This window comes from Oryctolagus cuniculus, chromosome 17 (assembly GCF_964237555.1).
Source record: "Oryctolagus cuniculus chromosome 17, mOryCun1.1, whole genome shotgun sequence".
Taxonomy (NCBI): Eukaryota; Metazoa; Chordata; class Mammalia; order Lagomorpha; family Leporidae; genus Oryctolagus; species Oryctolagus cuniculus.
This window is the reverse complement of record NC_091448.1, coordinates 50,096,783-50,120,071: the sequence shown is the minus strand read 5'-3', so window position 1 is coordinate 50,120,071 and position 23,289 is coordinate 50,096,783. Positions and strand designations below refer to the sequence as shown.

General features: G+C 60.2%; 3 protein-coding genes across 4 annotated transcripts in view; 1 reads left to right on the top strand and 2 right to left on the bottom strand.

The window, feature by feature from the left end:
* Positions 1-263: 263 nt before the first annotated feature.
* AIPL1 (aryl hydrocarbon receptor interacting protein like 1) lies at positions 264-8,789 on the bottom strand. The gene is made up of 6 exons (XM_002718845.5): positions 8,636-8,789; positions 7,979-8,158; positions 2,663-2,851; positions 1,718-1,894; positions 1,435-1,576; positions 264-1,048 (listed from the first exon to the last, which is right to left on the bottom strand). Exons 1-6 carry the CDS (start codon positions 8,729-8,731, stop codon positions 846-848), a joined length of 987 nt encoding a protein of 328 aa, XP_002718891.1. The 5' UTR covers positions 8,732-8,789; the 3' UTR covers positions 264-845.
* Positions 8,790-14,071: 5,282 nt separating this feature from the next.
* Positions 14,072-19,828, top strand: PIMREG (PICALM interacting mitotic regulator). The gene is made up of 6 exons (XM_070061263.1): positions 14,072-14,211; positions 14,632-14,942; positions 16,636-16,928; positions 17,335-17,430; positions 17,895-17,944; positions 18,217-19,828. Exons 2-5 carry the CDS (start codon positions 14,664-14,666, stop codon positions 17,926-17,928), a joined length of 702 nt encoding a protein of 233 aa, XP_069917364.1. The 5' UTR covers positions 14,072-14,211; positions 14,632-14,663; the 3' UTR covers positions 17,929-17,944; positions 18,217-19,828.
* Positions 18,961-23,289, bottom strand: part of PITPNM3 (PITPNM family member 3) — a 100,089-nt gene continuing 95,760 nt past the window's right edge. For both annotated transcript variants that reach the window (XM_051825331.2, XM_008270855.4), the window contains exon 20: positions 18,961-22,957. In XM_051825331.2, the coding sequence (XP_051681291.2) occupies positions 22,652-22,957 (306 nt within the window). In that variant the 3' untranslated portion in view covers positions 18,961-22,651. The remainder of the gene's footprint in view (positions 22,958-23,289) is intronic.

Sequence of the window (23,289 nt, the reverse complement as noted above, 5' to 3'; positions counted from 1 at the left end):
GACCTCCTGTAAACCCCCTCCCCTTGCCTGGCTCCGTCGCGGTATTCCTGGGTGGCTCCCTTGACTCTCAGCCAAGAAACAGTTCTCTCCCCCTTTTCTCCAAAGTAGGGAGGGCTCCAGCCCCAACACAGAAGGAGAGCGCATCATCCACGGCCACGTTCAAACACACAGCACCTCTCCCACACCAGGGACACACTTGCCCCGGCAGCCCAGGGTCAGGAACTCAGAGCCCCACGGGGCCCGCGGCAAAGCCAACGCAGCCATAACCAGGCAGATACTGTTTATTGATGCTCAGATCTGGGCAGAGCGCTGGAGGCTCCATCCGGGTTACAGAGCCAAAGGAGGATGCTGACCATGGGAACGACGGAAGTTCCTGCGATTCTAGAGAGTTCTACAAAGTGATAAACACCAGCAAAAGAGGATCCAAAGTTATAACTGCCCAGCACTGGGAGAAGGGGGTGGGGAGCCAAGACGGCGTCAGCTCAACGCTTACTTTTCTTTGTAGTGGCATAGAAATGACATGTGGGGAAACTGCTTTACACACGTGACTTGGAGACAGAGGAGAGTACCAGAAGAATTAAATGTCGGCTCCCTTAAAACTACTAGCCCTCGGTCAGGAACGGCGGTGCTGGGGGAGAGAATTTCACTTTTATTCACAACCTCTCCTATGCTCTTTTTTGATTTGGGGGTTTTAAAAGAATTAACTTTAAATCTTAAAAAGTGACACCAGAATCCTGGCCAATTGAGAGAAGACCCCGCCCCCTTCTCGCCATCTGAGCGCCGCAGAGGGACGCCGGGCGCAGGTGCACCTGCGTGCCCCGCGCGCCTGCGCCTGCGCCTGCGCCCTAGCCCAGCATGCTCCGGCAGCGCAGCCGCTCCTCCTCCTGCTTGTCGGCCATGCGGCTCTCCAGCAGCCGCAGCTCCCTGCGCACCGCCTTCTGCATGGACGGGTCCAGTTCCAGCACCTTCTCCAGGTCTGCCTTGGCCTCGGCTGCGTTCCACACCTCCGCGTGCGCCCGCGCCCGCACGTAGTAGGCCTTCACCATGCCTGCGGGGAAGATCCGATTGCGCCCACCTGACTGACACTCCCCCCAGGCTGGCCGGCCACTGCCCGGAGCCCGCGGCGGCTCTGCACCCCCCCGTGCCTCAGTCTCCTCGACCGTACAGTCGAGAGCGCACTCACAGCAGTACCCTCCCAAGGCCCCGTAACTGACTTCATACTCACAAAGCGGTAACCCCGGGGGCCCTATCCCTGCACCTGCCCCCACGCGATGCTGAAGATTATGAAAATAAACACAGAGCACCTGGTGCCTGAGGGTGCCGGTTTGATGCTGTCAAATCCTGGCTTCATAAATACGGCCCACCTGCGGAACCCCCTGCGGGGCGAGGACGAGGCTTGGGGCCAGGGCAGGGTGGGGAGGAGACGCCCCGTACCCGGGTGGTGCCGCAGGATGTCGCTGGTGTGCTCCAGCACTTCGTAGTACTCCTCCTTCTTGAGCAGACACTGGCAGTAGTTGAGGATGAGGGTGTTGATCATCTTCTCCAGCTTCAGCCACGGCACCTCCCAGGGCTTCTCCTGCCCCAAGCGGAAAGTGGGCCGTGAGCTCCGGCTGCCCCGCCCCCCCCCCCCCCCGCAGCCTGGTCCTGGCGGGGGCGGGGTTGCTCCTCCCCACGCCCCCCACGCGCCCAGGCCCCCGCCCGCAGGGCAGCCGCCTGCCTTGGTCTGCAGGCTCCTCAGGCAGACGATGGCCTCCTGGTACTTGGTGCAGGCGGCGTCGTAGCGGCCCAGCTTGAAGAGCCTGTTCCCCTCCCCGTGGAGGACGGGCACGGCCTGCAGCCTCTCGTCGTTGTTCAGGTTCCACGTCTCCCTCTGATACTCGCTCGGGGCCTCCACCTGCCCGAGGGCTGCAGGTCAGCGAGGCAGGGACCGGAGAGGGCGGCCCGCAGCGCCTCTCACCACCAGAGGCCACACTGCATTGCTGGCAGATGAGGCGGCGGCAAGGCCCCGGACCCCGCCCTCAATCAGTGCTGTTGTAGAAGTTAGGAAAAGGCACTTTTTGTCAAGACACTTGCAAGGTTTAGGCCATTGCACAGATACTCATTTACTGTCTCCATAGGACTTCGCCACCTGCTGCAACTGTCTGTATGAAAATACAAATGTGCGAGGTCTAAGGACCAAATGTAGAGGGCGCTCTTGGGCAGTGCGCAGACCTCACAACTGTTCAGGCTTTTGATAAAGGCCCTGAGTCAACCAACACCCATGGAGCTCCCAGGGTGAGCCCCCAGGGTGAGCCCCAGCCTTGACCCTGGCCCTGGCCCCTCCCACCACCCCAAACGTCAATCACATTAGGATGTGGAGAGAGGATGAGGCTATTTCCGGGCCACTCCACCATCAGGAACACAGTCTGAGCCCTCAAAGCCCAGGGCCCCGGGACAAGGCTGCCGGCCTAAACTTGAAATTGACAACAATGGAAACAGACAACAACAGAAGGAAAACGCATCCAAAATGGAGGCGAAACACATTTTAAAAATTGGTCCAAATGGACTTTTCTATTGGAAAAAAGAGGATTTTTTTTCAACTCCCAACTCTCCTCCAGTGTCCTGAACCCTGCCTTGTTCCCCGAAGATGCTGAAGCCGGGGCAGCCCGCGCCCCGCCCCCACCTGCAGCAGCTCGATGATGAAGATGAGGGGCTGAGGCTCCTTCTGCAGCTCATCCAGGTCCTCGTAGCCCAGCGAGTGGTAGGCGAACATGTTGGCCAGCCCGCAGGTGTGCACGTGCCACTCGGTGGCATCCTTGCCCTCGGCCACCTGCCGCAGGCTCCGGGACAGGATGGGGTAGACGCCCGTGTGCTGTGCAGAGAGACAGGCGGATGGCGCCCGGGCCAGCCACTCGGCCCGTGCGCCGTAGCCCCCACTCCGTGGACCGCGCCCCGAGTCAGGAACTGTGGCTAACCGCACCCGGCAAAGCGCTTCTCGCTTATTAGCGCCTTCCATCCTCAAGGTGACTAGGGACGCGCCAGGTAATGCCCATTCCACAGATGAGGAAGTGAGTCCACAGGAGTTAAGTCACTTGCTCAAGGTCACACAGGGAAAGGAAAACCAGGACTCACAGCTGGCTGGGGGGGGGGGGGGGCGGCGCTAGCCTCATGCTGCCCAGTTCCCTTGGCTGCACCTGCCCGGTACTGGAGCTGCGGCAGGGTTGAGAAGAGGCAATGCAGTGAGAGGACTGGCACCTCGCAGCCTTGCCCACCACCAGAAGCGAGGGTTGCCCCCCGGGTGGGGAGGGGGCTGGGAGAATCAGTCATGTGCCTCGCTGGGCCTCAGCTTCCCCAGCCAGATCCTGAGAGCGCATCTCCTCCACTGGGTTCTGAGACAGCTCAGCTCGGGCTCCCACATGCTTCTCCAGGAGAGGCGCATGTGGGGAGAGCAAGGGGGCGGGAGCTGTTCCCATCTGCACCCCCTACATCACCAGTACGGGCTGAAGGTCACCTCTCCCACGCCCGGCAGCCGGGATCAGCTGAGATGACGGACATACGGCTTTGTGAGAGACCCCAGATAGCACTTGAGCCTGCCGGGATTAAGGCTGGACTAAGCTGGGGTGCAGGGGGAGGGGCGCTCCTGGCCCTGACTCAGCAGCCCCCACTTCCAGCACTCCACACCCAGGCAGCTGTGTGGGCACAGCCTCCGCACACGCCCAGAGCCCTGGCCGACAGCAGTGGGCTGCAAGACGCCACCAGGAGCGGGGAAAGTCCCAGGGAGGAGAGCCTTGCACTCTCCCAGAGATGCACCTGCAGGGAGGCCAGCCTTAGTGCTGGCCCTGCCCTGGAGGCTTAGCTGCCCGTGTTGGGCTGGTAGGGGAGCCACAGCCACCCCACACACAGGGCTCTGTGGAGCTGGACTCCAGCTGTGGACATGGTCAGCCCACTAGGGCTACAAGGTGGAGTAGGAATAGGGGAGACAGACGGCGGCCAGGGTCACCACCCCTCTCTGGGCTCCAAGGCCAGGGCCCGGTTCTGCCTGGGTTCTGCTTGGTGTAGCTCAGTTGGTTTTTAATCAGTGGCCATCGTTTAGCAGTGGCAAGGTTGACAGGCTCCTGGCTCGGCTCAAAAATCTTTTGCGTGGCCAGCCCCACTGGGCCCCACCCTTTCGCGAGGCAAGTGTCCCATCAGAGCTGAGTGGCAGCCCTCGCCCCCCACCAATGAGGCAGGTGATCTCCAGGCAACCAGAGCTCTTGGCTCCATTTGGAATTGAAGCTGCAATTCTGGCTTGCCAAGACCGGCCACCAGCAAAATGTCTTACACAGACATCCTCCCTGGGGAATGGGGTGGGAGCTCCCAGCACCCCTGCCTGGCCCTGTTCCTCTGGTTCAGGACAGGGAGGGAGAGAGGAAGCCCCGTAGCCCTGAAGAGACCTGAACTCAAGCTAATCCAACCAGGACTGTGCAGGCAGAGGGCTGTGCGGGGGGTGAGCGGGCTCCCTGAGTCCTCTGTCCAAGAGATGTGGCTGTCCCACCGTTGCTTAGCCTCTCCAGGGAGCAGGATCCGGCATGGGGAGATGCCCCACACAGGAAACGGAGCTGCATAAATGCACCGTGTGGAGCCTTTCCCAGGCCCCTCAACATCGTCTTCTTACACCATCCCCCTGAGAGCTTAAGAAGTTAGCTGCCCCCTTCTGGCGGCCCCAGAGCGCTCTGCCCGCACCTAGGATGCTGTGGCGCCAGCTGCCCTGCATCGCAGTTGTGTCTGCTCCTCCTCCAGGATCCAAGTTCCTAGAGCACTGGGACTTGGCCTGTTTCATTCCCAACACCTGGTGTGGGTGAAATCAACCAGCCAGAGAACGTTGTCTACATATGGACCTAGGATGCATAGATGGGATGATGGATAGGCTGACAGACGGATGATTGATGATAGATGGTAGATGATGGGTATATGGTTGGCTAGAAAGAGAGAGACAGAAAAGAAAAGCAGATGATAGAGACAGAACTAGAGAGATGGAATGGATGGGGGCCGGTGCTATGGCACAGCAGGTTAACACCCTGGCCTGAAGCACCAGCATCCCATATGGGCACTAGTTCTAGTCCTGGCTGCCCCACTTCCCATGCAGCTCTCTGCTGTGGCCTGGGAAAGCAGTGGAAGATGGCCTAAGTCCTTGGGCCCCTGCACCCACGTGGGAGACCTGCAAGAAGCTCCTGGCTCCTGGCTTCGGATCAGCACAGCTCTGGCCATTGCGGCCATCTGGAGAGTGAACCAGTGGATGGAAGACCTGCCTCTCTCTCTCTCTCTCTCTCTCTCTCTCTCTCTCTCTCTCTCTCTGCTTCTCCTCTCTCTGTGTAACTCTGACTTTCAAATAAATAAATAAATCTTTAAAAAAGGAATGGATGATGGTGGATGGAGAGATAACACAGATATGGAACTGATTAGATATATAGATTGACTGATAGGCAGATGGAAGGAAGGAAGGAAGGAAGGAAGGAAGGAAGGAAGGAAGGAAGGAAGGGGAAGGGAAGGGAAGGGAAGGGAAGGAAGGAAGGAAGGAAGAGAAAGAAAGAAAGAAAGAAAGAAAGAAAGAAAGAAAGAAAGAAAGAAAGAAAGAAAGAAAGAAAGAAAGAAAGAAAGAGAGAGAAAGGAAGGAAGGAAGGAAGGAAGGAAGGAAGGAAGGAAGGAAGGAAGGAAGGAAGGAAGGAAGGGGAAGGGAAGGGAAGGAAGAGAAAGAAAGAAAGAAAGAAAGAAAGAAAGAAAGAAAGAAAGAAAGAAAGAAAGAAAGAAAGAAAGAAAGAAAGAAAGAGAAAGAAAGAAGGGAAGGAAGGAAGGAAGGAAGGAAGGAAGGAAGGAAGGAAGGAAGGAAGGAAGGAAGGAAGGAAGGAAGAAAGGCAAATAGATTATAGGTACATAGATGATAAATAGGACAGATGAATAATGGTTGATAGATAGATAAATAGGTGGACGATTCGTGCTGGAAGAGTGAACAATGATACCAGTGGAAGGGAGGGCTGGACGCTTGACACCTGCAGGGGTGACAGCTGGTGGGGAGGAGGAAAAATGACTGGGAGGCGTGGGGGTGGGCGAGCGCGGCAGCTGAGGCTCACTGCAGTAAGCAGCTGCCGGCCAGAGAGGGGCACGGTGCACCGTGACCACCAGTGTGGCAAAAAGGATGCAGGGACCACAGAGCCACCCCCACAGGATGGGAGAACAGCTACTTGTGGTTTGGCAAACAACAAATCAATCAACCCATCAGGCAGTTATTGACAGCCTTCTGTGCGCTCGGCTCTCCTGTGCTAGCATACACGCACCCCACAGAGAGGGCTCCTGGGAACCGAGCCTGCCTAGCAGATACTGCATCCCAAGTGCACATCGTCCATCCAAAACACACTGCCACTCCTCGCCGTCAGCAAAGCCGGCGGCCACGGTTCTGACTTTACACTCACTGAAATCACAAAGCAGCCAATTTTATGAAGCCTGAATTGATAAGTACAAACCATACTTTAAAAGTTTTTTTTTAAATCCAGGATGAGAGGCCGGCACTGTGGCACAGTGGGGTTAAGCTGCTGCCTATGGTGCCCAGCATCCCACATGGGTGCCAGTTCAAGTCCCAGCTGCTCCACTTCTGATCCAGCTCTCTGCTAATGTGAATGGGAAAGCATCAGAAAACGGCCAAAGTACCTGGGCCCCTGCACCCACGTGGGAGACTTGGGTGGAGTTTGAGGCTCCTAGCTTTTTCTTGGCCAAGCCCTGGCTACTAAAGCCATTCGAAGAGTGGATAGAAGATTCTCATTCTCTCATAGTCTCAGTGTCTGTCTGTGTGTCTGTCTGTCTGTCTCTCTCCTTCTTCATGTAACTCTGCCTTTCAAAAAAATAATTTTTTAAAAAAATCAGGGTGGGAGGCCAGCAATGTGGTGCAGTGGGTCAAGGCCCCCAACTTGCAGAGCTGGCATCCCATATGGGTACCAGTTCGAGTCCCAGCTGCTCCACTTTGGATCCAGCGCCCTGCTAATGCCCCTGAAAAAGCAGCAGAAGATGGCCCAAGTCCTTGGGGCCCTGCATCCACGTGGGAGACCCAGAGGAAGTTCCTGGCTCCTGGCTTCAGATTGGCTCAGCTCCGGCCACTGGGTTGTGAATCAGCGGATGGAGGACCTCTCTCTCTCTCTCTGTCTTTACTTCTCCTTGTATCTCTGTATTTCAAATAAATAAAATAAATCTTAAAACAACTCTTAAAATATTCAGAAATATTTAAAATCAGGATGAAGAGTAACACAGGGACTGACACAACAAAAAGACCCTCAACTTACTAAGTGGATAAAAAACGAGTCACCAGCATTAGGTGTGGCCACCTGCTGGTAGACCGCAGTATTGCAGCCTAATTCCAACTATGTGCACTGGGTAAGCAGGGGACCAAGGGTCCCGCTGGGGTCCTGGGCCCTCACCTGTTTGGCCCAGGGCGAGCTATTTTCCCTCGCTGAGCTCTGAATTAGAAAAATGAGAAAACTATTCTCAAACATTCTTCTGATTCAAAACAATAGTTCCCATTTTTCAACTAACCTGGTCTGGGATTTCCCTTGTACACATCATACCATGCAACCCCCAAACAATCCCTTAAGACAGGGCTCCATTTACTTGCAGATGAGAAAATAGAGATAGAAGAGGAAATAGTGGTCGAACGAACAAATGACAGCACCGAGTTCCAGCTCGGAGCATCATTCTACCCACCCCCACCCCCACCCTGCCTTCTTCAAATTGCTCTTCCCAAAGGTCACTGGTCCCTGGTGTAATCACCAGCTGAGGGTGGCTTCCTGGCTCAGGCTTGCTCCTGCCTCCCAGCCCAGCCCCCCAGGGCCTCGCACTCTCTGCTGAGCCCATCTTCACGCTCCCCAAGGCGGGGAACGAGGGGGCAGAATGCCCTCTGCAGAGTTGTGTGTCTCCCCCGCACCTCCCCTGGCACCTGCAGCGAGAGGGGGAGCCCGTGGCAGCAGGGCCTACTCACAATGGTGTCACACCAGAACTCGGCCACCTCGTGGAGGCGCATGGACATCAGCAGCGTCTCCCACACCTCCAGCTTGAACATGTTGCCGATGATGATGTGCATGGGCTGGCCCACCTGCTTGCTGTCATCGATCACCGTCCGTTCGTCGTCGCATTTCGTGGTGCGGAAGTGAAAGGTCACCTGCTCACCGAGAGAGGGACCTTGGCCTGGACACAGCTCCCACGGTCCGGCACAAGGTGCCCCCACTGTCACAGACTCCCAAGACTGTCCCCAGAGGTCAGCTCGCTGGAGACTGGGGGGAAATGGCTCAGGAGGCCCCATGGGGCCAGCACCTGCACCTGCTGGCACAGCCAGGGTAAAGAGCTCGCCCCCCCACACACACCCCCACGCCCCCTGTGCAGCTCCACACATCAGCCAGAGGTCATGGCCACAGACACAGCCATGGGTCCTGCAAAGCCCACCGGACACCTGGGGACAAACACCTGAGCCTGGGGCTCCAGCCAATGCTGAAGTGTCGTCTGGAGCGTACCCAAACCATCCCTCGAATAACCCCTGGCGTTGGGGGCGGTAGGTCCCACCAGCTGCTCTTTTTGGCAGAGCTGCAGGCCGTCTGTTGGCCAAGGGGACGGCATCTGCAGGGGGGAGGGGGGCACTCACGCGGGACCCCGTGAGGAAGCTCGGGAGGTCCCCGGTGCCTCCGTGCAGAATGGTCTTCTTCACCCCCTCCACGTTCAGCAGCAGAGCGGCGTCCATGGCGTCCAGCCCAGATAATCTCACCCTGGGCCAGGGCTTGGGGATTTGTGCTGGAGCTGGGGTGGGGGTGGAAGGAGGGGGTGAAGGCCGGAAGCAGGGAGGGGCCCACACCGTGCAGCCCTGCTCAGCCAGGCCACCAGGGCCTCCAACGCGTCCACTGCCCCTTGGCCGCTGCTGTGGATTCCTGCCCACCCCGCGAGGGCGGCAGGTGCTGAGCTTTCTTACAGGAGACAGGGGAGGGGGAGCAGCCTGGGCCTGGAGGCCACCAAGGGGTGGAGAGAGGGCCCTGCAGCCATGTTTTTATTTAAAGATTTATTTGAAAGGCAGAGAGAGGGGGAGAAAGGAGGGAAGAGATCCTCCATCTCCTGGTTCACTCCCCAAATGCCCAGCCAGGAACTCCACCCAGGTCTCCCAAGTGGGTGCAGGGGCCCAAGGACTTGAGCCATCTGCTGCTGCTTTCCCAGGTGCATTAGCAGGGAGCTGGATGGGAAGAGGAGCAGCCGGGACTCTGTGTGCCCTCCGCACGCCCTCTTTGTCTTGCCTGGTCCCTCGGGTGCCGACCCTGGTCCCAGACCCCAGGGTGTCCTGTTCCCCCCTTCTCCCCTCATCAAGAGGCACCCGCAGGAGGCTGCTGCCAGCCGGGGGCAGGTTTGGGGGAAGCCGGAGTGCCCTCTCCCATCCCATTCCCGGCTCCCCTGCCAGGTCAGCCCGGGGGCAGAGGTGCCACCCGTTCCCTCTTGGAGGACTTTACCCTGCGCCCAGCACCCAGGCAGGAGCAGAGCCCATCTAAAGACCCCGCCCCACCCTCTCTCTCTGGTCTAAAAGCAGAAAAGTGGCATGGACACCTGGTGGTGGGCGCCACCTGGTGGCCTGTTCGGGTTCTGGCGTCTGCGCTCCCCAGAGCCCTGTGGAGACTGTACCCACCACACATGCGTTCTGTCATGGGATGAGGCTGACCTGAGGGAGCAAGAGGCACGGGACCCTGCCCCAGGGACAGGTGCGAACCCCCCACCGGCTCTCATGAGGCTGGTCTTGCCTGGCCCGTGGCCTTGGGCGCCTCTCACCCTCTCTGGCTCCATTTTCCCGAGCAGACTGAGCCCTCCTGGCACCCTCTGGAAGGCTGAGAGCCAGAGCAGGGGGTGGGGCCTGGAACACTGGGCCACCTGGGCGGTGCTGGGACCCGGGCCCCAGCTCCCAAGTCCCTCCCTGATTGCTCAGAGCCCAGGGTCCCATGGCGACCCTGTCTGTGGGCGTGGAGCCAGGGTAAGAGCTGTGCATCCTTCCAAGCCTTCTGCAGCCCCACACCCACCCCGCGGGGTCTGCAGCAGAGGGGCTGGAATGGAGACTTTAAAAGCTCCCCCTCCCTCCACTGGTGTTGCTGTGAGGGAGTCCCACAGCCTGGCTCATGGAAGGCAGAGGTTGACGGAGCTCAGGGCTGGGGGGAGGGGAGGGTCAAAGCGGGGTGGGGTTCTCCCTGCTGGCGGGGACCTGCAGATGCAGAGAGCTCCCAAGCCCATCACTCCCAGAGCCAGACGCACCTGTGAGGTGAGCAAGAGGACTTTGGGGATTCAACTTCCCACAACTGGGCCGTGGCTCACTAGGCTAATCCTCTGCCTGTGGCGCTGGCACCCCAGGTTCTAGTCTCGGTCGGGGCGCCAGATTCTGTCCCGGTAGCTCCTCTTCCAGGCCAGCTCTCCGCTGTGGCCCAGGAGTGCAGTGGAGGATGGCCCAAGTGCTTGGGCCCTGCACCCGCATGGGAGGCCAGAAGCACCTGGCTCCTGGCTTTGGATCAGCGCGGTGCACCGGCTGTAGCGGCCATTGAGGGGTGAACCAATGGTAAAGGAAGACCTTTCTGTCTCTCTCACTGTCCACTCTGCCTGTCAAAACAACAACAACAACTTCCCACACCTGAACTTCTGGGAGCCACTTTCACACCTTAGCCAACTTCAAAGGGGGAATAAAGATGATTGGCATAAAAGCCTGGGTGGGGTGGGGGGAGCACGCAGAGGGGCCCTGGCAATGTTCACCTTTGACCCGAGGGAGAGCTCCAGGGGGGTTGGTTTTTAAAAGAAATTTAATTTATTTATTTGAAAGGCAGAGACAGAGCTATCTCCCATCTGCTGGTTCACTCTCTAAAGTCTGGGCGAGGCTGAAGCCAGGAGCCCACAATTCAGTCTGGGTCTCCTATGTGGGTGGCAGGGAATGAAGTACCTGTTGCCTTCCAGGGTGTGCATGAGCAGGAAGCTGGATCAGAACCGAGCTGGGGCCGGAGCTGTGGTATAGAAAGTTAAAGCCTCCACCTGCAGTGCCAGCATCCCCTGTGGGTGCCAGTTCGAGTCCCAGCTGCTCCACTTCTGATCCAGCTGCCTGCCAATGCACCTGGGAAAGCAGTGGAGGATGGGCCAAGTGCTTCGGCCCCTGCACCCACATAGGAGACCCAGAAGAAGCTCCTGGCTCCTGTATTCAGCCTGGCCCACCCCACACCATTGCAGCTGTGTGGGGTGTGAAGCAGCAGATGGAAGCCCGCTCTCTCTGTATCTCCCACTTTCTCCATGGACTTGATGACAACACAGCTCTGATGATGCGCTCTTCAGGTTCAGCCTCCCTCCTCGCCCCCGCCCTGCCCCCGCCCTGCCCCTGCCCCTGCCCTGTGGGGTCCGCTCAGCCTTTCTCCAAGGGGGAGCTTGAAGTGCTCTTTTCTCCTGCCCATACCGCCCCCTCACTCCTCAGCTGGGAGTCAGGGCCCCCAGCTCCAGTGAGGTGCCCCATCCCCCTACACCCCGCCACCGCCCCCTGCTTCTTCACAACCATCCATGTGTGTTATACCGTGCTGAAGGTCTGTCTGCCATCACAACGGCAGGCCCAGAGGGTCAAGGACACCGGAGGGGGCTTGGCTGTTGGACCAAGGGCCCCTAGAGCAGGGCAGGGCTGGAGCCCCTCCTTCAGCCCCCTCCCCAGCAGAGGCAGGGGTGGGGCCAGAACACTACCCCCCCCCCAGGAAAGCCTGCGCTTGGGACCTTGGGACGACGGACTTGCATTCCCTCCTTACAAGGAGTGGGGGCCTCCCCCGACCCGCCGCGCACCTGCCTGCCTAACTACAGCCTCTGTCCCACCCTCAAGCCAACACCCCATTCAGAAGACATGCTTCTGCCTCTTCTCGTTACCATGGAGACTGCGCTTCACTAACCCGGCCTGCCGGTTAGCATTCTGAGCGGGGCAGGCAGGTGTGAAGCTGAAGCTGGGGGCTGGGAGGGCTTCCTCCCACGTGCAAGCAGGCATCCATTCCCCGCAGGACGAGGCTGCACACTCCACCTTAACCTCTCAGGCAGCCGCGATGGAAACTCCAGCTCTGACTCAATTCCGCACAATCTTGGGCAAGAGACTTCACCCGTCTCCCTCCATCTGGGCTTTGTCCTCCCTACTAGGAATTAAAATAGCACCTGCTTTCTAGAGTTGCCAGGAGGAATAAAGACATCAGCGCACTCAGCAGTCTCTGCCGCGTGGCTGGGGCTTCAAAAACAGCAGAGGTGACGGACAGGATGCCGGTGACACGCCAGCACCCAGAGACACCTGGGGCCGGACAACAAGGCTCAGAGGTTCTGCCTCCACCCCTTTGCTCTTCCTGGAGTCTCCCACAACAGCAACTTAGTTTCCATAGAAGCAACAGGGCTTCCTCTCCACCACCGCCCCACGCCCCAGTAATTTAGTTTCAAAGGACATGCATTCAATTCCCCCAGATTTCAATCCCAAATAATCAGATGCACACAGAGTTGGGAACAAGCATTTCCGACCCCTGGAAGATGAGCCCATGTCCATCATAAAGCAACCACAGTGAGTTGCAGCCACCTGTTCTTATTAGCAGGACCGAGATCAGTCTCCGAGGGCATCACTCACTGTCAAACGTTGCTCCCTGACCCTTGTTTAGGCACACACGTGTGCTGGGTTTCTGACAAGGAGGACTGGCCCCTGTTCCAAACCCAGCACCCCCGCCACACACACACACACCACACCCTTTTCCTGGTTAGTTCATTCTCTAGGTCCCAGCTAATTTCTGTGTGGTTCTTGGATGGGCTGGTTGTGAGTCTCTGCCCACCCAGCAGATGGAGCGCCATCAGGGTAAGGGGCACGCCCCTTGTGTTGACCTCTGCAGCCCTTGTTCAGCATGGTGCCTGAGCGTGGGCAGGCGGGGCGGCGGAGGCCGAGCCTGTGCACACCTCAGTAGGACCTGGGGAATACATGGGAGAAAGAACGTGGGGTGGGGAGGAGGAGGATCGTGGGAGAGAGCAGGTGAGTCAGCTAGGGCGTGCTGGCCTTCCCGGCCTGGGGCACCAGGAGGGTGGGGCCTGAGTGTTGGGTGAGAGGCCCAGGCTGGGGGGGGGGGGGGGACAGCGCAGCGTGAGGGTCAGGCACAGGGACCCGGCTCCAGAGGGATGGCGTTCGGCTCAGGGAGTGAAACATGGGCCCCTCCCCCACCTCTCTGTGCCTCAGTTTCCTCCTCCCTCTGCAGGGAGGCCAGGTGAGGGCCCGAGGCTTCTGTGCTGCAGGCGAGTTAGGCACTGTGCTCACCGTGGGCGGTGGTCGCTGCTGAGACCACCGGAAATGAGGCAGAGGCCTGAAGACAGTGCTTGGAGGAGGCGGGGCGCGGGGGGGGGGGCAATCTGCAGCACCCACAGGGAGCCAGCGGCGGGCAGTGATGCTTTGAGGTCTCCTAGGGACGGGCTGGTAATGGGGAGAGCTTTACAGATGGCGGGAGTCTGAGCTTGTGTGGATGCGAGGGGAGGGGTCGGGGTCTCCCGACTTAGGATGGCGAGGCCGGGGCAGGGGGCATGAGCAGGAAGGCAATGGGGGTGGGGGGCGGCAGGAGGGCAGGGGCAGGAGGACAGGTAGGCAGGGCAGAGGGGCAGGTGTGCTCCCGTCTGTCCCCGCTCCCAGGTTGTTTGATGGGGAGTGTGGAGCCTGTCTCAGGAGGGAGGGGTCTGCACCCGCATTCCCCAGCTCTTTAGAACAAAATCGCTGAGCGAGAAAGAACAGGCCACACCCCCTGGCAGGAGGGGCAGGGTCCCTGGAAGACCAGGGATGCTGCAGGCTGAGTGCCCTCCCAGTGCCCGGGACCCCAGGGGTCGCAAACGCCTGAGCCCCTTACAGGCTCTAGGAAGGGGGCTCGGGCGTGAGGCATGGACCGCGCGCCGCTGCCTGGGGCCGAGCACACGGGATGGGGCTGCGGACCCGGCAAAGGCGTGGGCAGGCGGGGCGGCGGAGGCCGAGCCAGGCGGGGGTCTCGAGCGATGAACAGGAGCTGGATTTGCAGCCGTGGGGGAAGGCGACCAATCGGAGGCCCGGAGCCGTGGCCAAGGCAGTATCTCGGAACCAATCATCTCTGAGGACAGGCCCGGGGCGGGGCCGCGCGGAGTTTGAAATCCGCAGCGGTGGGCGAGAGACCCGCTGTACTCGGATCGGATCGGCGCCTGGGGTGATCGCAGGTCGGGCCCCGGGGGGGCTGCTGTTCGGGATGGGGGAGGGGTCTGCCCAGGCCGGACACGGACGTGGGGAGCATCCAAGGGAAATCGGGCTGTCCGGGGGGCGGCCGCGGTGTAGGTGGGAGCGCGCCGGGTCAGGGCCGCGTTTTGAGACCCGTAGAGCCCCTGCCTGTCTTCGGCTCGAGGCCTCGGGCCCAGGGACGCCGGGGCCGAAAGGACAGCCCATGGAGAGAATCCAGGCCCAGGCGGCGGGAGTCCGCGGACTTCCCCTTGCGGGAAACACCCCCCTTTCCAGCACCCACAGCTACGAGGGCCCCACCCCACAGGCCTCCATCCTGTCTCCCTCCCCGGGCCTAGGAGCCCTGCGGAGCCTGGAAGGGGGCCAGCGATGCCCGCTGACCTGCCCTCGGCCCTCCTCCCCAGGGCGCGGTGAACAGAGGCGGCACAGCCAGCAGATGGCCTGTCGGTGGTCGGTGCGCCGGAGATCGCTGCTGGAGGAGGAGCAGCCGGAGGAGGAAACCACCACGCCGGCCGCAGCCGGCCAGCAGGATGCGTCCGCGGGGGCCCTGGGCTCCCTACGCAGACAGTTCCAAAGAAGGCTGCCCCTGAGAGCGGTCAGCCTCAACCTTGGGGCGGGCCCTTCATGGAAACGCCTGGGAACTCCGGAACCAGAGCAGCAAGGCCTCCAGGCGGCAGCTCGATCAGCCAAGAGCGCCCTGGGGGCCATGTCTCAGGTAACAGTGGCTGTGCTGTCCAGCTCCATGGACCCTCAGTGCTGGATAGAGCCCACCTCCAGGAGCCCCTGGAGAGTCTAGACTCCACCTGACAGGGACTTTGCACCTCTAAGAATTGCTAGCATAGAGTGGGCATTCAACAAATAGCTGAATGGTGCGGAGAAACGGAGGGAACAGGTGCTCATGATACAAGGGGTGAGAGCCATGTGTCAGCCAGTAGGGATGGTGAGGGGACGGCCAGTGAAGCCCCCCCCAACCCCCCCAGCAGGTGGCTCCATGGAGAATCAATGGGAAAAGGCAAGCACAGCTGGAATGGTGTGAATCCCACCGAGACCCAGGGACGGGGGTGTGGGCAAGGATTGTGTCTGGGTGTGGCCAGAGGAAGGGGGGGCTCTGATGTGTGTGGACCCCCAGGAGCAACCAGAAGAGGGAAGGATTCCAGACGGACGGGAAGTCTGCTCAGCTTAGTGTCGGGAACTTTCTCTTGAGCTGCCTGATGAAAAGGGTGGTGGGGCAGACACACCCGCGGGAGCCTGGGATCCTGGGTGCTGGACTCGCCCAAGGGAGAGCCGCTAACTTCAGGAGCTCCTCGGAAGGTAGACCCCCAAGAACCCGGTGTCAGATGAGACGGGCTGGCACCACGTCATGACGTACACTGGTGTGAGGTGCCCAAGGGCCTTCCGCCTGGAGCTGGGAGCATTCCGAGATGTCCCGAGGAGGGAAGGAGCCAGGGCAGCCATTTGGCCCCGTGATTAGGCTGCATCCCGTATCCAAGGGCCCAGGTTCAAGTCCTGACTCCCGATTGCAGCATCCCACTAAGGCAGACCCAGGGAGGCAGCCGGTGAGACCTCAGATGGTTGAGTCCCTGCCGCCCACATGGGAGACTGGGATGGAATTCCTGGCTCCTGACTTTGGCCCCTGGCCATTAAGGGCATCTCGGGAGTGAACCAGCAGGTAGGGCTCCATCTGTCTCTTTTTGCCTCTCCAATTACAACAGAAGAAAGGACAGAGCCATGGTAGCAGCCAGCCGTAGGAGGAGAGGGCTGGATGCCCCACTGGGCGCTCTGAAGGTGTGGGGAGAGGGCTGCTCCTTCAAGCCCTCCACAGACAGCTCTCTGGGCCCAGCCCATTAGTAAGAACCCTGAAATTGTTCCCACTGCCCCGGGCACAGGAGAGGTAGAGGGAGGTATCTTATCCAAGGCCACATGACATGGAATTTAGCTTGGGGCATGCACCAGCCCTCCCGCCTCTGGCATGCCACGGCATTCAAGGTCTTCACAGCCATCACCCACTGCCGTGATAGGCCTGAGAGTTCGGGCTTGTTCCTCTGAGCAATAAGGAGCCACAGGAGGGTTTCGAGGGGCCAAGCGTCCCGGGCAGAGCTGCCCTTTGGGCCAGCATGGAGGACAGATGGGAGTGGACAAGCGAGAGCAAAGGCAGGGAGACAGGTTTCCTCAAGAGGATGTGGGCTTAGACAACTGGAGTTCTATGAGCCAGGGCAATCCTCCCGTGATCGACCCCTGGGGGTGTGTCTTGGGTGGGGGAGCTCCATTTCCCATCCCTCAGGCTCGAGACTGAAAGCAGCCTGCAAGTACGGGACAAGTGGGAGGCCAAGGCTTGGAGGGAAGGCCGGGAGTGGCAGGTGACGCACCTGGGTTTCACGCATGCTCACCTTGCCTTGTAACTGTCACAGAGGATCCAGGAGTCCTGCCAGAGTGGCACCAAGTGGCTGGTGGAGACGCAGGTGAAAGCCAGGAGGAGGAGGAGAGGGGCGCAGACGGGTGATGGCTCCCCCCCGCACACCCTGAGCCAGAAGAGCACCCGGCTGTCGAGCACCACCCACCCAGCGCTGGGCTCCCGGGAGCGGGGGTATCGCCGCCTCTCGGCCCAGACAGGCCCCCGTGCCCACCTGCTGCGGCGGCCAAGGAGGGATGCTGCCTTCCAGAGGAGCCCCTACTCTTCCACAGAGCCCCTCTGCTCTCCCAGGCAAGTGGGGCTGCGCATCTCCCCAGAGCTCAGGCCCCCCAAACACTAACCAGGCCCCATCCTGCGGTTCCCTGAGCCACACCTGTGCCCAGGCCCAGCGCTGCCCTCAGAGCTACGGGAGGACCTGGGAGAAATCCCACAGGGCCTTAGCTTCCTGGTCTGTAACGGGCAGAGGCTCAGCTCAGTTTCCAGCTGCAGAGTAGCAGGGCTCACTTGTCTACAAAATCATCTGCCTGTGACTTTGGGCCCTCATGGGCCTTGATCTCTGCCAGATGCTCAAGTCACCCTAACATCCTTTGCTTAGAGTAGGGACCCGGGGTGAGGCATTCCCAGCTCACCAGGGCCTGGGGGGAAGCTCCCGTCACAGGTTTCCAACTGCCACCCGTGTGGCTTTGCTCTTGTGCAGTGAGTCTGACAGTGACCTTGAGCCTGCAGGGGCAGGAATTCAGCTCCTTCAGAAGTTGTCCCAGAAGCTGGATAAAGCCATAGTGGCTGAAGACAGGTGAGTGGGCAGCCCCTGAGCCACTCCGTCTTTGCAGGCTGGCATCTGGCTGTGGCTCGGACCTGCTGGGTGGCTCTGGCCAGCCCCTGCCCCTCCTGACCGCAGCCGTGAGAAGGGACAGAGCCTTGGGAGGGGAGGTGTGGCGGTGGGGGAGGGTTCCCTGGGCCTTGGCAGCCCACGCTTCAATCAGCCGGGCCTCACGTGCGGCCAGGAACTGGGTTCCTGGAAGACCTGCTCCTCCACCAGTGCTCTCTGGGGCTCTACGCCCTGCCTGTCTGCGGTGCTGGGCAGAGGGCCATGGCTGCCTGCGGCTTCCCGGGCTGTGCATTCAGGACCAACTTGGGGCCATTTCCCCATTGGAATGATGGCCCAGAGTGGCCGTGGAACCCCCACGTTTCCAGGCTGGCGGGGCCCTCAAACCTGCAGCCCCCAGCAGCGTCAATCCCTCCCCTTCCCATCCCCAGTGGCGACATGACCGTCTCTCTCCTCCGCAACTAAGGACGGTGCCCTGCAGGTAAGGCCCTCTGCCCACACATCTTTCTAGCATCTTTCTCCCCCACCTCCACGCGTGAGCATGCATGCATACTTGAAGAAACGAGTCTTTTTTGGAAAACCTCAGAGTGGATGGGCACAGGAGAGCAGGGACTGTACCAGTCCCCCTGGCTGCTCGGGGCCAGAACTGCTAACCCAGCATACAGGGGCCCCCACACCGGGGGACAGCCATCGTGTGCCCCACTTGCCCTGCCCTGAACACAGCAAGGGCACCAAGGGAGCTCTGTCTTGCAGGGAACAAGCCCCGTGTGGCACCACACCCAGGACGTCTGGGCCACCCCGTGAGGCCCTGGAGGAAGCCCCCAGGAGGCCCCAACCCTCCAGCCTGCTGCTAACGAGCACCTGACGAACAGAGGGCCCCGGAGCTCCCCTGCACTGGCCACCTCTAGGCCTGTTGCCTGCCACAGCCAGCGGCGACTTGGGGCCTTGCAGACATGGAAGAAATTGTTTCTTCTGCTCTGCTCCCCCAGGGGACTCTCGGGCTTAGAAATTCATCCCCTCCTCGAGCCCTGGGGCTGCTTCCTCCAGTGTGACGCGCAGGCACTGGGGGTGCGGCAGGGCCTGGGCCCTGCACCCAGAAGCAGGGTCCCTGGGGGGTTGTCCCAGCTTCCATTCCTGCTCCCCGCACCAGGGCCCTGGAGGAAGGGACAGGAGATGTCTCCGGGCGCTAGGACCCTGGGCTCCCGGCCACCTACTGATACGTTCAGCATAGGGCACTGTGGGTGTGCAGGGAGGGTGGCCCTCTGTAAGTTATTTAAGAAATCTGCTTTGTCATTTTATTAGAAAGGAATCCGTGTACGACTTTCCCAGACGACAGCGCCTGCTCCTAATAAAGACTCATTGTGCATCAGACTCCGTGCCCGTGACCCCCACCGCTTGGTGCCTCCCAGCCCTCCCCCTCCAAGCTGGCCTGCCCCGCCCCCAGCTAAGGGACACACAAGTACAGGGCCTGGCGCCTCAACTGAGCTCAGAGCAGAGTACGTTTTAAAGGCAAATAAGGTTTTTATTTAATCGACAACGTTTGAGATTTGTTAAAAACCAGCTCACATCAAAATCGAGACCCGTTGTAAAAATCTTTTAACTCCATAATGCTGTTTTTTGTCATGTTAGAAATCTGGTGTTTTACATTTTCTGTTCTAACGGATTGTGTACAGGCAGCCGCAAGGAATCTAACAAACCTTTTCTCACCACGGAACCGTCCGGCACAGAGAGTACTGAACGTCACACACTTGGGAACGGTCAGGCCACGGACAAGGTCGGACTGGCTGCCACCACAGAGTAAACAATTAGGACAGCGGGGTCGAGGGTGGGGGTCCCCGCGCGCGAGCAGCCCTCCTCCCGTCTCTCCCTCCGCAGTGCGTCCTGGAGGGCCTGGCCGACTTCCCTCGCCCCCTCCCCGCTGTCTCAGCAAGGACAGCAGAGCCCACCAGGCCTCTCTGCTTGGACTTGATCCTAGCTGGGATGTGTAAGAAAGTCCCCTCCCCCCACCAAGCCCAGAAAGGAAGGGGAGGGGAGGAGGTTTGTTTTTGGCTGAGCCAAAGATTCTAGGTTTCCAGGGCACTTGGCCCCCCACCCCCCTGGGATTCGGTGAGAAATTGGTTGTTTAAGGCCAGGTGGACTGTGATGCTCCTTCATCGGCAGGGAGCCCCTCCTGGGCGGGGCTGCACCTGCGCTGGGCGAGATGGTAGGGATGCAAAACCCGAACCAGCTCTGGCCCCGGGTCCACCTGCCTTGGCGGGGTGCCGCTGCTGCGGGAAGACTGGTGCCGTGTTTTGTCTGTAGGACACTGGCACAGGCTCCAGAGTGGTAAAAATGCAGTTAAAAAAAAAAAAAAAAAAAAACAGCACATGAGATCTGGTCCTCCCCTCATTTCTAAGAGCCCCCATGCCCCCTGTCTTCCCCTTCTCCACTAGAAATCTCTGGGCTTCGAATGCCCTCACTGTAGCCAGGCACCAAGACAGAGGGCTGTCGACCCAAATGCAGGAAAGGAATCTACCTTTTTCTTTTTTTTAATATTTTGCGGAGCCTAACAGAGGAGTCGCGATCTTTAGGGGAAAAAAATCCATGATGCTGGAAGAGCAGGCCCTGGCCAGGAATGCACCCTGAACCCCAACAGGACAATGACAGAAGAAGGTGGCAGGGGCGTCCTTGGCCAGGACAGCCCCAGCGTGGGGAAGAACAAACATGCCACGTGAAAAACGAGGAGCTTTGGTCAGGCAGGAAGAGCTGTCCCCCAGCTGCTGTGAGCAGGTGCGCCAGGGGCTGGAAGGGTTCTCTAGGAAACAGCCGGTCTGCTCTGGCCACAGAGCTACGCGTGGGGAGGCCATTCCCGAGAGCCGCAAGTGCAGTTCTGCGGGCTTTTTCCAGTTTAACCAGACAGACGGGAGGGGACAAAGCATTAGTACAGAAAGTGCGTGTGGGGTACACAGTCGCCAGGGAAGCCACGCTCAAACATGTTCCCCTGGCGAAGCAGAACCACACAGGCACACATTCACGCATGCAAGCCAGACGCGTCTCACCGCACCGGTCAGAGCCCCAGTCCTGGGCTCCAAACAGGAAGGGGCAGTGGCTCTGCTGGCAGGTCCTGTGTCTCAGCTGTGACCCCCCCTGAGTCACAATGACTCCAAATTCCCTGGGATTCCCAGCCCGGGAGTGCGCCACATTCTCTCTCTCTCTCTCCCCCCTTCTCTCCTAGCCTGGGGTCTTCGAAAAGGAAGCCTAAGTGGTAGCACAGGACCTCACACTATTTTGTCATTTGTCAGCAATTACATGAGTGTCTTCTGCGAATAGGAGATGCTGGGTGTCAGCGGATCAGACTAAGTCTGCCCCAATTTAAGTCATGGTCTTTTGGGGAAGGGGCCGGAAGTGTTAGGGTTGAAGTGGCTGAGCCGGATGAGCTGGTGCCTATGGCGAGCCAAGAACAATGCCATGTTAAAGGCGGATGGGCGGGGCGAACCTCCAGGAGGCAGGGCCAGGGAGGAAGCTGAGGCCCACTCACACCACACCCCAGCAGCCCGGCCAGCAGCAGTGCCAGCTTCCATGGATGCAGGACCCAGCGCTCAAAGTGGTGCAGAGGAGCCGGCAGACAGATCAGGTGAATGTGGCAGCGGCCGGCAGGCTAGAGAAGACACATTTTGAGTGGAGAGAGCTGGAGGCCAGGGGAGAGACTAGGAGCCCAGACCCTCCAGCCCCAGCAGGGCACCCAGGTTGCCAGTTGGTGCCAGCTGCCCCCACCAGCAGCCGCCAGGGGCTGCATGGGAGCTGCAAGAGGTAGACATTGAGCAGAAGCGACACTGAGCTGACAAGTGCCTGCTGTGCACACAGATGCCTGGGCCCTACGGCGGCATCAGAGGCAACCTCGGGCACCCCCATGTGGCAGGTGGGCCACAGAGCGGGGGCAGAGGCAGTGGGCAGCAGGGGAGCCTGGGCAGCCTCTGAGGGGTCCCAGGAGAGACAAGCCCTGCCCACCTCGGGATGAGCCAAGAGGAGGTTGCGGGCACAAGCCAAACACTGCATGGCAGGGGCAAGGGGAGAGAATACAACAGTTTGAGCCCAAATTCCCAGAACCCTGGGGACTCGGCTCTAAGCCTTCCAGGAGCCGAAAGACGGCAATGAGTCTGAACAGAGCCAGAGGTGGCAGAGCCCAATCAGTGCCCTTGGGCAGGGGGCTGTGGTATTTCAGCTCTTGGGATGCCCAGTTTGAACATCAGTGCAAGGCAAACCTATGGTGGCTGTCCATGGAGTAGGGACCCCTTCTCTACCCGTCCCAGTAACAGCCCCCATCCCAGGCTGTGTGGAAGGTATGCGGTGGTCATGGTGCTTGGAGGGGCCCCCAGGCCTACAAATCCTCACGCACAGGCCTATGGGTCAAAACTCCGCCTCTCAGCTGCAGGGACCCTTCCAGGATGGGGCAGCTAGGCAGCGGGCTCCAGGGCACACAACCGTCTTGGCTGGGCCACAGCCGAGGCTGCTGCCCCATGCTGGGGCACAAGGCAGAGCCCAGGGAGACCCCTCCTCGAGGAACAATGGTGCAACACCGAGGACAAGACAGGGGCACAAGGGCCAGCTGCAGGCCAGACGGCAGCACCAGGCCCCGCCCCTGAGGGCTGTGGACACACACCACACACATGAGGATGAACCCATGGGATGTCCCCTCACTCTCACAAAGTGGCCACTTGGCCATAAGCAAGCCAGCCCCCAAGCTGCGACACAGGAGACCACAGTGGGTGGCGGCCCAGCAGGCCCACTCACCCCTCCACAGGGCGGCCGAGAAGCTATACTGGCCAGCAGGTGCTGGTCCTCAGGGCTGAGGGCCTCAAGCACTCAGAAAGATGATCAGCTTGGCCCACACGCTCTACAGCCCGGGGCAAGCCTGCCTCCACGGTGACGCGCACATCCAACCCTGCCTTGGGCTTGCGGTCACAGGCACCGGGGTGGAGACAGCAGCAGCCGCTCTGAGACCCCGTGGGCTCTCATCTCTCATCTGATGCAGCCCAGGGAGGCCCCCCCTCCCCCAGGCCGGGCGGGGTCCCTCCCGGCTCTAGTCGGACACTGCTGGACAGACACGGGAGGGGAAAGCAGGAAAGCGCCTGTGCTGGGGAGAAGGCGGCCCCTCCCACCGCAGCAGGCAGCCCGCGTGGGCCCCTGGCTTGGAACACAGCCCGCCCTCTCAGGGCACCGACTCAAACTTGGGGGGCCCACGCGCCCAGCTGAGCGCGGGCAGCGGCCGCTCGTGGTCCTTGTCGGACTCGGGCTGGCTCTGGGCCCGCTCGGGCTTGGGGTTGACGGCGGGCGGGTCGGGCTGCTGCACGGACATGGTCCGGCGCAGGTGCGTGCGCTTCCGCAGGAACTCGGGCTGCGCGTGCAGGCCGAAGCTGCCCTTCCGCAGCACCATCCGCGTGCTGCTCTTCTTGGCGCGCGAGCGGTGTCCGGCCTCCAGTGCCGCCAGGTGCGCGGCATAGCCCTCGCTCAGGAACTGCGGAGGGGACAGGCGTCAGGCACCCCGCCCCTCCAACATCGCCATTTCCCACCAACGGGTGTTAGCAGCTTCTCCGTGGAACCCGGATGGGAGGGATTAGCCGGGAACTTATGACTCGTCCACGTCCCCCATCCAGTCTTAGAGACTGAGCGCCCTGCTTGAACCCGGGACTCACATCTGAGGTCTCTGGACCCTTGCTGGGGGTGCAGCCCACCCTTGTCACTCTCATTAAAATCCCAACGTCTAAGCCCCTCCCCCTGCCCAGCTCTGTGTACTGCTTCCAATCTCAAAGCTGCCCTTCCTGCCAGCCCTCCCCATGGTGTCCTTAG

Bases quoted from the DNA above. Each gene is read 5' to 3' on its own strand.
- AIPL1 (XM_002718845.5), bottom strand. From the start codon at position 8,731: ATGGACGCCGCTCTGCTGCTGAACGTGGAGGGGGTGAAGAAGACCATT. The intron at 2,852-7,978 runs GTGAGTAGGCCC...CTCTCTGCACAG, and splicing joins AGTTCTGGTGTGACACCATT to CACACGGGCGTCTACCCCAT. The intron at 1,577-1,717 runs GCAGGCGGCTGC...CGCTTGGGGCAG, and splicing joins TGAGGAGCCTGCAGACCAAG to GAGAAGCCCTGGGAGGTGCC.
- PIMREG (XM_070061263.1), top strand. From the start codon at position 14,664: ATGGCCTGTCGGTGGTCGGTGCGCCGGAGATCGCTGCTGGAGGAGGAG. The intron at 16,929-17,334 runs GCAAGTGGGGCT...GCTCTTGTGCAG, and splicing joins GAGCCCCTCTGCTCTCCCAG to TGAGTCTGACAGTGACCTTG. The intron at 17,431-17,894 runs GTGAGTGGGCAG...TCCCATCCCCAG, and splicing joins GCCATAGTGGCTGAAGACAG to TGGCGACATGACCGTCTCTC.